The sequence below is a fragment of the Ovis canadensis genome, chromosome 1 (genome assembly GCF_042477335.2).
Source record: "Ovis canadensis isolate MfBH-ARS-UI-01 breed Bighorn chromosome 1, ARS-UI_OviCan_v2, whole genome shotgun sequence".
Lineage (NCBI taxonomy): Eukaryota > Metazoa > Chordata > Mammalia > Artiodactyla > Bovidae > Ovis > Ovis canadensis.
In genome coordinates, this window is record NC_091245.1 from 70,730,011 (window position 1) to 70,744,211 (window position 14,201).

General features: G+C 37.9%; 1 protein-coding gene across 2 annotated transcripts in view; it reads right to left on the reverse strand.

The window, feature by feature from the left end:
* The window catches only part of DIPK1A (divergent protein kinase domain 1A), a 132,025-nt gene that overhangs the window by 30,368 nt on the left and 87,456 nt on the right, over positions 1 to 14,201 (reverse strand). For both annotated transcript variants that reach the window (XM_069598078.1, XM_069598069.1), the window contains exon 2: positions 12,897 to 13,031. In XM_069598078.1, the coding sequence (XP_069454179.1) occupies positions 12,897 to 13,010 (114 nt within the window). In that variant the 5' untranslated portion in view covers positions 13,011 to 13,031. The remainder of the gene's footprint in view (positions 1 to 12,896; positions 13,032 to 14,201) is intronic.

Genomic DNA, 14,201 nt, shown 5'->3' on the forward strand with positions numbered 1-14,201 from the left:
AAATAAAATTTGCACCCAGCACAGCCAAAAATAATTTTTTAAAAAGAAATATTTTTCTCACCTATACAATGGAATTAATAGCTAGTCAATAAAATGAAGTCATTTATTCAAAGTCATGCATCACAGGAAAGGGTAAGACTAGTTCTTTGAGTCCAGGCTAGTGTTTTCTCCAATAGACTAACATGTTATGGTTGAGCTACTTATACTTATAGTAAAGAAGCTCCTCATACTTTGTGTATTGTACCATTAGTATCCAAGGTTTGAAGATATACCAATATGACTAAAGTAATGAGACATTTTCACAAGTCACAGATGAAACCAGTCCTATTTTCCAAACTTGCTCTGTTCTTTGGACATTTGTACCCTGGTGGCTCAGACGGTAAAGCGTCTGCCTGCAATGCAGGAGACCTGGGTTTGATTCCTGGGTTGGAAAGATCCCCTGGAGAAGGAAATGGCAATCCACTCCAGCACTCTTGCCTGGAAAATCCCATGGACGGAGGAGCCTGATAGGCTACAGTCCATGGGGTCGCAAAGAGTCGGACATGACTGAGCGACTTCACTTTCTTTGACTTACTTCCTTTCTCATTTTAAATGCTTTTTGCCCCGATACACAGCTATTTCCTTCTCGTCAGGTTTCAATTTAAAATGCCCTCTTCTCAGGAAACCCTGTCCCAACCACTCTGGTCAAGATAGGATCCTTTGCCATTCTCTACTAAATACTGCTATTATATGCTTTCTCACTGCCCTTCTTAATATATGAAGTCAGTTATTTGTTTTTTGTTTTTATTATTCATATTCCACTTTAAGAATATAAGCTTCTTAAGACATGGACTCTGGTTATGACTGTATCAACAATACTCAGAATAATGACTAACATACATATTAAATATGTATGTTTGAAAATACATATTAAATTATGAAAAATAAGAAAAAAACTAGAAAAAAGTTAAAAGCTAAACTGTCAACTTTCAAAGAAAGAAAAGAACCCTCATTATTAAACTTTAGCAAACAGTATTTATAGGGCTGCTTTTGGATCTTCTGTGTCTCTTTTTAATCTTCCTTAGTTCACTAAGACGAAACTGACTGAGGATTTTAAAGGAAATCTGTTCAGAGTTTATACACAAGACACTGCAATCCTTTGCCAAGCATGTTTTCACTAAATGTGGTTTTGAGATAATGCAGTTTTATGTATGTATATCCCAAACTGAAAACCAGCCATCTTATTATATGCTCCGTTTCAGTTCATTCCACTTAAGAGAACAGTCTATGCCATAATACAAAGGGAGAGAGATAATCAGTTTAGACTCCACATTTCAAAACAGGAATTACTAAGACCAGACCAAGTATGTGCGGATAGTGCCATAATTTAGGAGAAGACCAGACAATTACTTAGGCAGCTATTGTAAACCTATAACCCGGGGGAAGCAAATTTAAAAGGAATTTCATTTCAAGCCAGTAAGAGTTAATTCAAACATTAAAAATAAGTATAGTCTGTGCAATATTAAACTTACATGAATATACATAGCCATGGTTTTTCCTCTAAACGTTCCTCCTTTTAGAGTCTGCATATTGCATGAATGTTTTCCTATTCTTTTACTTTCAATCTATCTGCATCTTTATATTTTAGATGTGTATCTTATATAATTGCTTTTAAATTTTAACACAGTCTGACGATCTTTGTCTTTTAACTGAAGCATTTGGTCCCTTTATATTTAATTTAATTACCAACGTTTAGGTTTAGATATACTACAGTCAGTGCCGTGCTAAGCCACTCATATTTGCTTTAGAAATGGAGTATTCATTCCCTCAGCTGCTGAGTACATAGGGAGTCAACAGGTCTCAGCTGAATCCTTCTTTGGGACTTGCCCTCAGCTGGAATACAGCCTTATCCAAGGTCATATCCGCTTTAAGGAAGTTGGGAGAGGATGGAGAATGGTATCCAATGATTAGTCAGGGAGAGGGGTATAAATGCCTGCATCTTTGCAAGGCCATCCCAGTTCCAGGTTCCCTGTAGAATCAACTGAGGCTTTTATTACCACTGCATTGCAGTTTAAATTTCTTCAGGTCTATCTTGCTTCTTCACTCCCTCACAGATGTTAATCTCAAAAGACCATCGCAACAAACTTCCTTTGGGCAAATCTTAGTCTCTGAGTCTGTTTCCCAGGGAATTTAATTTGTGATATCTATCATCTTATTATGTGTTTTCTACTTCTGCCTGTTATGTTTCTTTTTCTTGACCTTCTTGCTGTTTTTGGGACTGAGTATTATTTATCCCAATTTTCCTACATTAGTTTGGAAATGATGTGCTCTTTTTCTATTCTAGAGGGTATCCTAGAAACAGTAAAATACATAATTGAATTAGCAAGTCTAAAGTTAATTAATACTTTTCCCCTACTCTGCAATATGATAAGGATTTTAAACATTTTAACTCTGTTTACCCTTTTCGCTATTTATGTGTAATTGTTTCTTTGTCTTTCTTTTTTATGTTTTAAATTATGAAAGTATGAAAACACATTTATAGGAGACTGGGAACTTACAAAACAAGGTTACATATAGTTCCACTATGTATTACAATTATTTTTTTAAGCAGACAAATTAAGAGTTTTAGTTGGAGTTTCAATATCAAACTCTTAAAAATTAACAGAATGGATATACAGAGAAGTAGAATATAGTAAACCTGAAAAGCACTATGAACCAACTCAACATAATTAAGATTTATACAAATTTCACACAACGGTAGGATACAAAGTCTATTCAAGTTCCCACGTTATAAACCAGGAGACACTGGAACATATCCAGGGACATAAAACAAGGCGCAAAAATTTCATGGTCTAAAGGTACTGAAATCATACAGAGTCTGTTCTCTTATCATTGTGAAATTATGTTAGAAATCAGTGTCAAAAGATATTTGAAAATAATCCATATCTTTTCAAGTGGAATGTGACATTTACCGAGAGAGTTCTTTGACTTAGCCACTGAAAGCCTCAATATTAGAAGACTGAAAAAAACAGAGTTATTGCAGAGAAGAAAGCATTTAAATGAGAAATTAATATAAAAGATATTTTAAAAATCCCATGCTTTTGGAAATTAAATGTCCACTTTTAAATGACAGATGTTTCTAAGAAGCCATAACAAGGAAAACTAGAAAATATTTGCAAAGAATAAAAATGAAAAGAGAATTTACCAGAATTTGTTGCATGCAGCTGAAGCTGTTCAATGCAATTAAACATAATATGGGGTCTTGAATAAGGTATGAAACAAATAATGGACACTAGCATAAAATTTTGTGAAATGTGAACAAAATCTGTACTTTAGTTAATAATACTGGATCACATTAATTTCTTCTCTTTTTTATCTTCTTTTTACAACATAGTATTTCTTTATAGGCTCAGAACTGGATTAAAGGTTTCAGTTCAGTTCAGTCAATCAGTCCTGTCCGACTCTTTGCAACTCCATGGATTGCAGCGTGCCAGACTTCCCTGTCCGTCGCCAAATCCCGGAGCTTGCTCAAACTCATGTCCATCGAATCAGTGATGCCATCTAACCATCTCATCCTCTGTCATCCCCTTCTCCTCCTGCCTTCATGCTTTCCCAGCAGCAGGGTCTTTTCCAATGAGTCAGCTCTTTGCATCAGATGGCCAAAGTATTGGAGCTTCAGCTTCAACATCAATCCTTCCAGTGAATATTCAGGACTGATCTCCTTTAGAATGGACTGGTTGGATCTCCTTGCAGTCCAAGGGACTCTCAAGAGTCTTCTCCAACACCACAGTTCAAAAGCATCAATTCTTCAGCACTCAGCTTTCTTTATAGTCCAACTCTCACATCCATACATGACTACTAGAAAAACCAGGGCTTTGACTAGACGGATATTTGTCAGAAAAGTAATGTCTCTGCTTTTTAATATGCTGTCTTATGTTGGTGACAGCGGAGGCATGGTTGGAGGTTGCCTGCTGCAGGGTTGGGGTCACTGAGTGTAGCAGTACATCCATGGGATCTTTTGAAGGAGGTCACCATTGTCTTCATTACCTCCACCATAGTTGGGCCCCAGGTAAATAGCAGGGAAGGAACACAGCTCCATCCATCAATAGAAAATTGGATTAAAGATTTACTGAGCATGGCCCCGCCCATCAGAACAAGACCCAGTTTTCCCCTCAGTCAGTCCCTCCCATCAGGAAGCTTCCATAAGCCTCTTATCCTTCTACATCAGAGGGCAGACAGACTGGAAACCGCAATCACAGAAAACTAACCAATCTAATCACATGGACCACAGCCTTGTCTAACTCAATTAAACTATGAACCATGCCGGGTAGGGCAACCCAAGACAGATAGGTCATGGTGGAGAGTTCTGACAGAATGTGGTCCACTGGAGAAGGGAATGGCAAACCACTTCAGTATTCTTGCCTTGAGAACTGCATGAACAGTATGAAAAGGAAAAAAGATAGGACACTGGAAGATGAATTCCCCAGGTCGGTAGGTGCCCAATATGCTACTGGAGATCAGTGGAGAAATAACTCCAGAAAGAATGAAGAGATGGAGCCAACGCAAAAACAGCACCCAGTTGCAGATGTGACTGGTGATGGAAGCAAGGTCCGATGCTGTAAAGAGCAATATTGCATAGGAACCTGGAATGTTAGGACCATGAATCAAAGCAAATTGGAAGCGGTCAAACAGGATATGGCAAGAGTGAACATCAACATTTTAGCAATCAGCGAAATAAAATGGACTAGAATGGGTGAATTTAACTCAGTTGACCATTATATCTACTACTGTGGGAAGGAATCCCTTAGAAGAAATGGAGTAGCCATTGTGGTCAACAAGAATTTGAAATGCAGTACTTGGATGCCATCTCAAAAACAACAGAATGATCTCTGTTCATTTCCAAGGTAAACCATTCAATATAACGGTAATCCAAGCCTATGCCCCAACCAGTAATGCTGAAGAAGCTGAAGTTGAATGGTTCTATGAAGACCTACAAGACCTTTTAGAACTAACACCCAAAAAGATGTTCTTTTTAATATAGGGGACTGGAATGCAAAAGTAGGAAGTTAAGAAACACCTGGAGTAATAGGCAAATTTGGTCTTGGAGTACAGAGTAAAGCAGGGAAAAGGCTAATAGAGTTTTGCCAAGAGAATGCACTGGTCATAGCAAAACCCTCTTCCAACAACACAAGAGAAGACTCTACACATGGACATCACCAGATGGTCAATACCAAAATCAGATTGATTATATTCTTTGCAGCCAAAGATGGAGAAGCTCTATACAGTCAGCAAAAACAAGACTGGGAGCTGACTGTGGCTCAGATCATGAACTACTTATGGCCAAATTCAGACTTAAATTGAACTAAGTAGGGAAAACCACTAGACCATTCAGGTATGACCTAAATCAAATCCCTTATAATTATACAGTGGAAGTGAGAAATAGATTTAAGGGACTAGATCTGATAGAGTGAGGCTCATGACATTTTACAGGAGATAGGAATCAAGACCATTCCCGAGAGAAAGAAATGCAAAAAAGTAAATGGCTGTCTGAGGAGGCCTTACAAATAGCTCTGAAAAGAAGAGAAGCCAAAAGCAAAGCAGAAAAGGAAAGATATACTTATTTGAATGCAGAGTTCCAAAGAATAGCAAGGAGAGATAAGAAAGCCTTCCTCAGTGATCAGTGCAAAGAAATAGAGGAAAACAACAGAATGGGAAAGACTAGAGATCTCTTCAAGAAAATTAGAGATACCAAGGGAACATTTCATGCAAAGATGGGCTCGATAAAGGACAGTAATGGTATGGACCTAACAGAAGCAGAAGATATTAAGAAGAGCTGGCAAGAATACACGGAAGAACTGTACAAAAAAGATCTTCACAACCAAGATAATCATGATGGTGTGATCACTCATCTAGAGCCAGACATCCTGGAATGTGAAGTCAAGTGGGCGATGGGAAGCATCACTATAAACAAAGCTACTGGAGGTGATGGAATTCCAGTTGAGCTGTTTCAAATCCTTAAAGATGATGCTGTGAAAGTGCTGCACTCAATATGCCAGCAAATTTGGAAAACTCAGCAGTGGCCACAAGACTGGAAAAGGTCAGTTTTCATTCCAATCCCAAAGAAAGGCAATGCCAAAGAATGCTCAAACTACCACACAATTGCACTCATCTCACACACTAGTAAAGTAATGCTCAAAATTCTCTAAGCCAGGCTTTAGCAATACATGAACAGTGAACTTCCAGATGTTCAAGCTGGTTTCGGAAAGGCAGAGGAACCAGAGATCAAATTGCCAACATCTGCCGGATCATCGAAAAAACAAGAGAGTTCCAGAAAAACATCTATTCCTGCTTTATTGACTATGCCAAAGCCTTTGACTGTGTAGATCATAATAAACTGTGGAAAATTCTGAAAGAGATGGGCATACCAGACCACCTGACCTGCCTCTTGAGAAATCTGTATGCAGGTCAGGAAGCAACAGTTAGAACTGAACATGGAACAACAGACTGGTTCCAAATAGGAAAAGGAATACGTCAAGGCTGTATATTGTCACCCTGCTTATTTAACTTATACATGGAGTACATCATGAGAAATGCTGGACTGGATGAAGCACAAGCTGGAATCAAGGTTGCTGGGAGAAATACCAATAACCTCAGATATGCAAATGACACCACACTTATGGCAGAAAGCAAAGAAGAACTAAAAAGCCTCTTGATGAAAGTGAAAGAGGACAGTGAAATAGTTGGCTTAATGCTCAATGTTCAGAAAACGAAAATCATGGCATCCAGTCCCATCATTTCATGGCAAATAGATGGGAAAACAGTGGAAACAGTGCTGACTTTATTTTGGGGGGCTCCAAAATCACTGCAGATGGTGACTGCAGCCATGAAATTAAAAGACACTTGCTCCTTGGAATAAAATCTATGACCAACCTAGACAGCACATTAAAAAGCAGAGTCAACACTTTGCCAATAAAGGTCTATGTAGTCAAGGCCATGGTTTTTCCAGTAGTCATGTATGGATGTGAGAGTTGGATTATAAAGAAAGCTGAGCACCAAAGAATTGATGCTTTTGAACTGTGGTGCGGGAGAAGACTCTTGAGAGTCCCTTGGACTGCAAGGAGATCCAACCAGACCATCTTAAAGGAGATCAGTCCTGAGAGTTCATTGGAAGGACTGATGTTGAAGCTGAAACTCCAATACTTTGGCCATCTGACGTGAAGAGCTGGCTCATTTGAAAAGACCCTGATGCTGGGAAAGATTGAAGGTGGGAGGAGATGGGGACGACAGAATATGAGACAGTTGGACGGCATCACCAACTCAATGGACATGAGTTTGGGTAAACTCTGGGAATTGGTGATGGACAGGGATGCCTGGCGTGCTGCAGTCCATGGGGTTTCAAAGAGTCAAACACGACTGAGGTACTGAACTGAACTGAGCTAGGTTAGTCATAGCATTTCTTCCAAGTAGCAAGCATCTTTTAATTTCATGGCTACAGGTACCATCTGCAGCAATTTTGGAGCCCCCCCAAAATAAAGTCTGTCACTGTTTCCATTGTTTCCCCATTTATTTGCCATGAAGTGATGGGACCAGATGCCATGAGCTTAATTTTCTGAATGTTAAGTTTTAAGCCAACTTTTTCACTCTCCTCTTTCACTTCATCAAGAGGCTCTTTAGTTCTTTTTTGCTTTCTGCCATAAGTGTGGTTTCATCTGCATATCTGAGGTTATTGATATTTCTCCTGGCAATCTTGATTCCAGCTGTGCTTCTTCCAGCCCAGCGTTTCTCATGATGTACTCTGCATATAAGTTAAATAAGCAGGGTGACAATATACAGCCTTGACGTACTCCTTTCCCTATTTGGAACCAGTCTGTTGTTCCATGTCCAGTTCTAACTGCTGCTTCTTAACCTGTATACAGATTTCTCAGGAAGGAGGTAAGGTGGTCTGGTATTCCCATCTCTTGAAGAATTTTCCACAGTTTGTTGTGATCCATAGAGTCAAAGGCTTCGGCATAGTCAATAAAGCAGAAGTACTTGATTTTGCATCCCAGGATGTCTGGCTCTAGATGAGTGATCACACCATCGTGATTATCTGGGTCATGAAGATCTTTTTTGTATAGTTCTGTGTATTCTTGCCACCTCTTCTTAATGTCTTCTGCTTCTTTTAGGTCCATACCATTTCTGTCCAAAAGTTCAAGCTTCACCCAAGTGTTTTTAAATCACTAAAATAATAAATTTTCTAGACTTTTAGTAGTAATACTAGATGTGAAAATACATGGAACCAAATATTGAAGTCTTGGGTTACTATAAATCAGAAATCAAGCATTCTATTCATACTAAGTCAAACAAGTGGAGTCAAACCAATTTTTGTAACGATTTTGTGTAATCATTATTCTAGGTATCTCATATAGGTGGATCACACATTTGTCCTTTTGCATTTGGCTTATATCACTTAGCATTGTGTCTTCAAAGTTACTCCACATTGCACGTTCGTCAGAATTTCATTCTTTTTAAAGGTTGATTAATATTCCTTTGTATGGCTTTGTCACATTTTGTTTATGCTAATGGACATTAGAGAGTTTCGACCTTTTTGGCTACTGTGAATAATGCTGCTATTAACATTGGTGTGCAAGTATATGAGTCCCTGCTTTCAATTCTTTTGGGTATATACCTAAAAGTAGAATTGGTGGTAATTCATATGGTAATTCTATATTTAACTTTGAGGAATTTCTATATTGTCTTCCTGATTCTCTCAAATACATTTTAATTCTCTGTTGAAATTACCCATTTTTTAAAATTTATATTCTCTACCTTTGCTTTTTTCCTATATATTTGAACATGTACATAGCTATTTAAAAATCTTTTTTGGCTGACAGCAATATCTAGATTATCTATGGATCTGCTTCTATTTCTTGGGTTTCGGTCATGTCATCTTGTCTTTTGGTATGCCCCGTAATTTTGTACATAATGCCTCCAGAGAGGATTTCCCTTTCCTCTAGAAGGCAGATATACTGGTAATTGATCACCTTAAACCAATCAGGAGGCTGTGCTGAGCGCAGGCTTAACGGCATCTCCAGTGAAGGTCAAGCTACTTTGGGTTCATCTCCATTCCAAGAGCATAGCCCTCCAGGATTTTTAACTGAGACCCTGGGAATTCACTGAGATTTCTCCCTCTGGCAGGTTTATAACTCTAGTCTGTATCTTGTGAGACTGCCAAAATGTCTGCTTTTCAAAGGCTTTCCAATGAGATTTTTTTTTAGCCTTCCATTCTGTAAAGCCCAGGATTTGGCAAACATCCCAACAGGATAACTGCCTGTATGCTTGAGGTTCCCTTAGTTTTCTATAAAAGCTTGCTGGTTTCTTGTCCCCAGAGCAAAGGTCTCCTGGTATACAGTCTTGGTTCTCAGACACCTGCTCATGCCTAGTATCAGCAAATTCCTCAAGGGAAAAAGAAGCTACAAAAGTTAGCTCACTTTTCTTGAGATTCTTTTAGCTCACTTTCACTCTTGGGGTTCAGCCCTTTGGGATCTCAGCCCAAAGCATGGTGTACCAAGGTCCCACTCTTGGTAGAAACTGTACTATATTTTTATCTTCCTAGCCTCATAAGGGAGGAGGCAATGGCACCCCACTCCAGCACTCTTGCCTGGAAAATCCCATGGATGGAGGAGCCTGGTGGGCTGCAGTCCATGGGGTCGCTAAGAGTCGGACACGACTGAGCAACTTCACTTTCACTTTTCACTTTCATGCATTGGAAAAGGAAATGGCAACCCACTCCAGTGTTCTTGCCTGGAGAATCCCAGGGATGGGGGAGCCTCATGGGCTGCCGTCTATGGGGTCGCACAGAGCCGGACACAACTGAAGCGGCTTAGCAGCAGCAGTAGCAGCCTCATAAAACTATATTTTAGGTCATATAGCTCCAGGCAAACACAGTTACAAAATCAAGGCTCATGTCTCTTAAGTCTTATCCTTTCTCAGATCTGTTTTTTATTAATATTTACTTATTTAATTTATCTATGCTGAATCTTACTGGCAGCACTAGTTTCTTTGATCTTTGATCTCCAGTTGTGGCATTCGAATTCTGAAGTTGTGGCACATGGGATCTAGTTCCTTGACCAGGGACTGAACCGAGGCCCCCTGCACTAGGATCACAGAATCTTAGCCATTGGACCACCAGGGAAGTCCCCCTTTTCTCAGATCTTAATCAAGTAATTCCTCACTACCTTGTTAGCTCTTTGAAGCTCTAACATATACTTTAAAAATATTTTCTCTGCCTGTTTTCTTTCTCTTTTAAGAAAAATAATTTTATTGTTGGCTGTGCTGGGTCTTTGCTGTTGCTTAGGCTTTTTCTCTAGTTGCAGCGAGCAGGGTCTACTCTCTAGTTGTGGTGCACAGACTTCTCATTGCCATGGCTTCTCTTGTTGCAGAGCACAGGGTCTAGGTATGTGAGCTCAGTAGTTGCAGCTCCCTGGATCTAGAGCACAGGCTCAGTAGCTGTGAGGCACAGGCTTAGTTGCTCCATAGCATGTGGGATCTTTATGGAAGATTGAACCCGTGTCCCCTGCATTGACAGGCAGATGCTTTGTCAGTGAGTCACCAGGGAAGCCCCATTGCTTTCTTTTCTAATCACACAATTCCTATGCCATATCAGTACTATTTAGTATTACTGGTCTTAAAGTATTACCAGTTTGGGTAAGTTTAAGAACATAATTCCCAAATGCAGAGAAACTACAATTTTTTTTTTAAAAGACAGTCTTAGGAAAAAGATATATTTTAGGCTTAGAAAGCTTGTTTATTATTTTCAAGTTTTAGAAAGATAACCATTAAATTATACTAGAATTATGTTTTGCTTTCATTTCTTACCCATTAAAATGAAAAATGAGGTACTTAAACTATAATTTCACTCATAACAGAATATATACCAACATATGCCTTACATTTTAAAGGCTACTACATTAAAAACAAGATAAAACCACATCTATTTCCAATCTCTTAGAACAGTGTTTCTAACATAGCCAGATGATGTTAATAGGTCTTCCTGGGAGGGTTACAGTGGGGATGGATTTTTCTCCTAATCAAATATATTTCCTTTCTTTGGAGATGCAGAACACACACTACTATATTAAAGATCCTAAGAAGTCCTCAGTAAAGTCAACTCTTTATATTTGTTTAACTTTCTGTTTTCAAGTATATCTGACTCATGGACTACCTTTTAAGGTGCCTCAAGAAACCCAGTTTGACAAAGGTGACGTTAAAAAAGGAAAATAAATATTTCAAATAGTTTTGGTTATTTACGTGTTATTATAGTTGATTATATAACTTCTTTCTTCTTCACTGAAGCTGAGCTGGTGAGTTCTGTGGCGGGGGGGGGGGGTTGTTAGCTTTATTAATCTGTAACTTCCTTTATCAGCCTTTTCTGACTCTGCGTAGCAGAAAGAGCGTGAGCTTTCTATAGAGACAGAGCTGGGATCACACTCTGGCTCCACCAGGAAAGGCAAATTCTTCTCTCTTGTTAGTCATATTTCTTTATTAGTAAAGTGGGTTTGGGGGGGCTTTCACAGGATTATTTTCAGTACTAATGATGATATGAAGTACCCAGTACGCTGCCTGGCCCCAAAGTTTCCTTCTATTCTAAAAGTCCTCAAGGATCTGGAATGCACATGGAACGAGCATGAGACTGACATCTTTGACCCTTCCCTGATTTGGAACTCTTCCTTGCTAATTAATTCCCTGGCTTCTTACATTAGTATTTCTCTTCTGACTACTAAGAGGATGTCATTCTCCTGGGGAATAATTTATTTTTATTCTAACTGACAGAATGTCTAGAGTTAACCTAATTTTTATTCTCTTAGAACTTTGGAAAGCTTCAGGTATCCCTGTCTTATGACCCTATATCATTTATTACTGTAATAATTATAATAATTATCTTCCCTTACTGTAATTATTCATTTTCTTCCCTACTAGACTCTAAGTTCATGAGGTCAGGATACCTTCCTCCCTGCTAAATGTACACACCTAGCACCACTGGCCTGTTTAAAAAGTAACCATTCAATAATTAGAATCATTAATAAGTTATAATAATTGGGATCTCAATAATTATTATATAAAAATATAATTCTTAGATGTTTTTAATATTATTTATATAGAAGATATTAGCAGAAAACAAGGAGTTAAATATTATCCTCAAACACTTAAAATATAAGTGCTATGGAACCAATATTTACTACTAGAAATCTTATTCTGTTAGAGTGATTTTCCTAAGATATATCCAGTAGGATAGAAATTAAATAATAAATACACATATATACTTTTTACATATATTTTCAGCATTCGAGAATGACTCCATTTATTCAAAAGATATGTTATAGAAAGGATGGATGCAAATAACACTTTCATACTATAAATATTTAAAAATCCATCTGATTAGAGTAAACTAAACTTCAAGTATATTTGAAAAGCAAGAATCCCTCTTTGTAATAAGTATGCTCTCATACTAGTCTGGCTTACTCAGATTTCTGAATACAGAGTTTTTCAAAGTGGGGAACAGTCCTACTAATTAGGTCATATCAAAATGTTAAGAAATTCGACACAACTCAAAATCAAATTAACTTTTACTTTTTGAAAATAATTTTTAGTCTATGTATAAGTAATAAACATAATGTGTTATTAATATAGTTTTTTAATGTGTTATTACACTTAGAATGGATAAACAACAAGGTCCTACCATATAGGACAGGAAACTATACCCAGCCTCCTGGGATCAACCATAATGGAAAATAATATATATATGTATATATATATAAGAATGTGTATATGTGTATAACTGAGTCACGCTGCACAGCAGAGATTGGTACATTTTAAATCAACTCTACTTCAATTAGAGAATAAGTTTTTTCATAAACTAGAAAATAAAAAATACTTACTATTATTTTCTTACAGTCCTTTCCTCTGCATAGTTCTGTATAGGTAGAGTATTGCACATATATAATCCAGCTTCCAACAAAAACCGCCAACCAGGAAAAGAAAAGATATTTCATTCGCACATATGAGAAGCGAGCCTGTAAGTAAAAGAGCACATAACAGTCAATCATTCAGCACCCAGTCAGCATTCACTGTCCTAGAACATGACTTTTCCCCCTTTCTTGGAAGACTCAATATATATTCTAGGCTTTCATATGGCAATTCTCCTAGAACAATGTGTACTTTCACTGAGTCTAAAAAGCATTGGTCTTAGAAAAGGAAGCTCCTTGGTCTTGCCAAGAAAAAGAGAACAAAATACCCTTTAAAATGTATAGTCTTTCAAATACCACCAGCATCCAAAGTTACTCATTAAGCACAAGCACGTGCACCATGCTACCCTGGACACACAGTAAGGTCAGGTGAAGAGAGACACAATCCCCTCTTATGACAAGCTTACAGAAGACTGGTTCAAATAAGAATCTTAAAGTTCTTTATGAATAAGTATGGCAAAAATAATTGTGTTTTAAAGAAATAAAAACAGAGAATTTGGCTACTAGTCTAATGTCTCACAGTGAGGTACAACCAGAGTAAGAAATGAAACTTCACATTCATTCCTATTTCCCTGCTGTATTCACCAATGCTTTATGTTCCTTTTATTCAATCAATCAAATGCTTCACCTAACAGATATTCTGGAAATTTGAGGAAAAAGTTACAGCTATTAAAGAAGAAGAAAGATTAATATATATAAAGAATAAATGGCTCCCCGCATGTCAGTTTGTAAAGCTGTACAATAGGATCCTCTTCGCCTTGCTTTGCAACTAGTGCTCTGGTATCTAATTGCGACTCCGGTCAGTTGGTGGTTTTTCTCCATCAACTACATATCAAACAGTTTCATCTCCAAAACTGTCAGCTGGCCAAGATAATTTGACATTTATGTTTTGAGTCTGGAACTCCAATGGTCTGATTTTATAAATAACTGAATTTAGGACCAAGGGGAGAATTGAGCAAATATAAAAAGACATGTAAACAAACAATGAAAAGCTAGTTTTGCTTTTACAATCCCAAGTCAGTTTCTCACACTGGACAACAGAGGGATACTGTGAGCGCTGTGGACATGCAAAGAAAGCCGAAAGAGATGAAAGAGACGAAAGTGCATCTGCAGAGACAATGAGTGCAGAGGAAAAAGGGACTCAGAAATACTGAAGCATTTTGGCTTTATTTGTGGTTTAGATATCAGACTTTGTGAAGTGAATCCCAGCACCAAAAA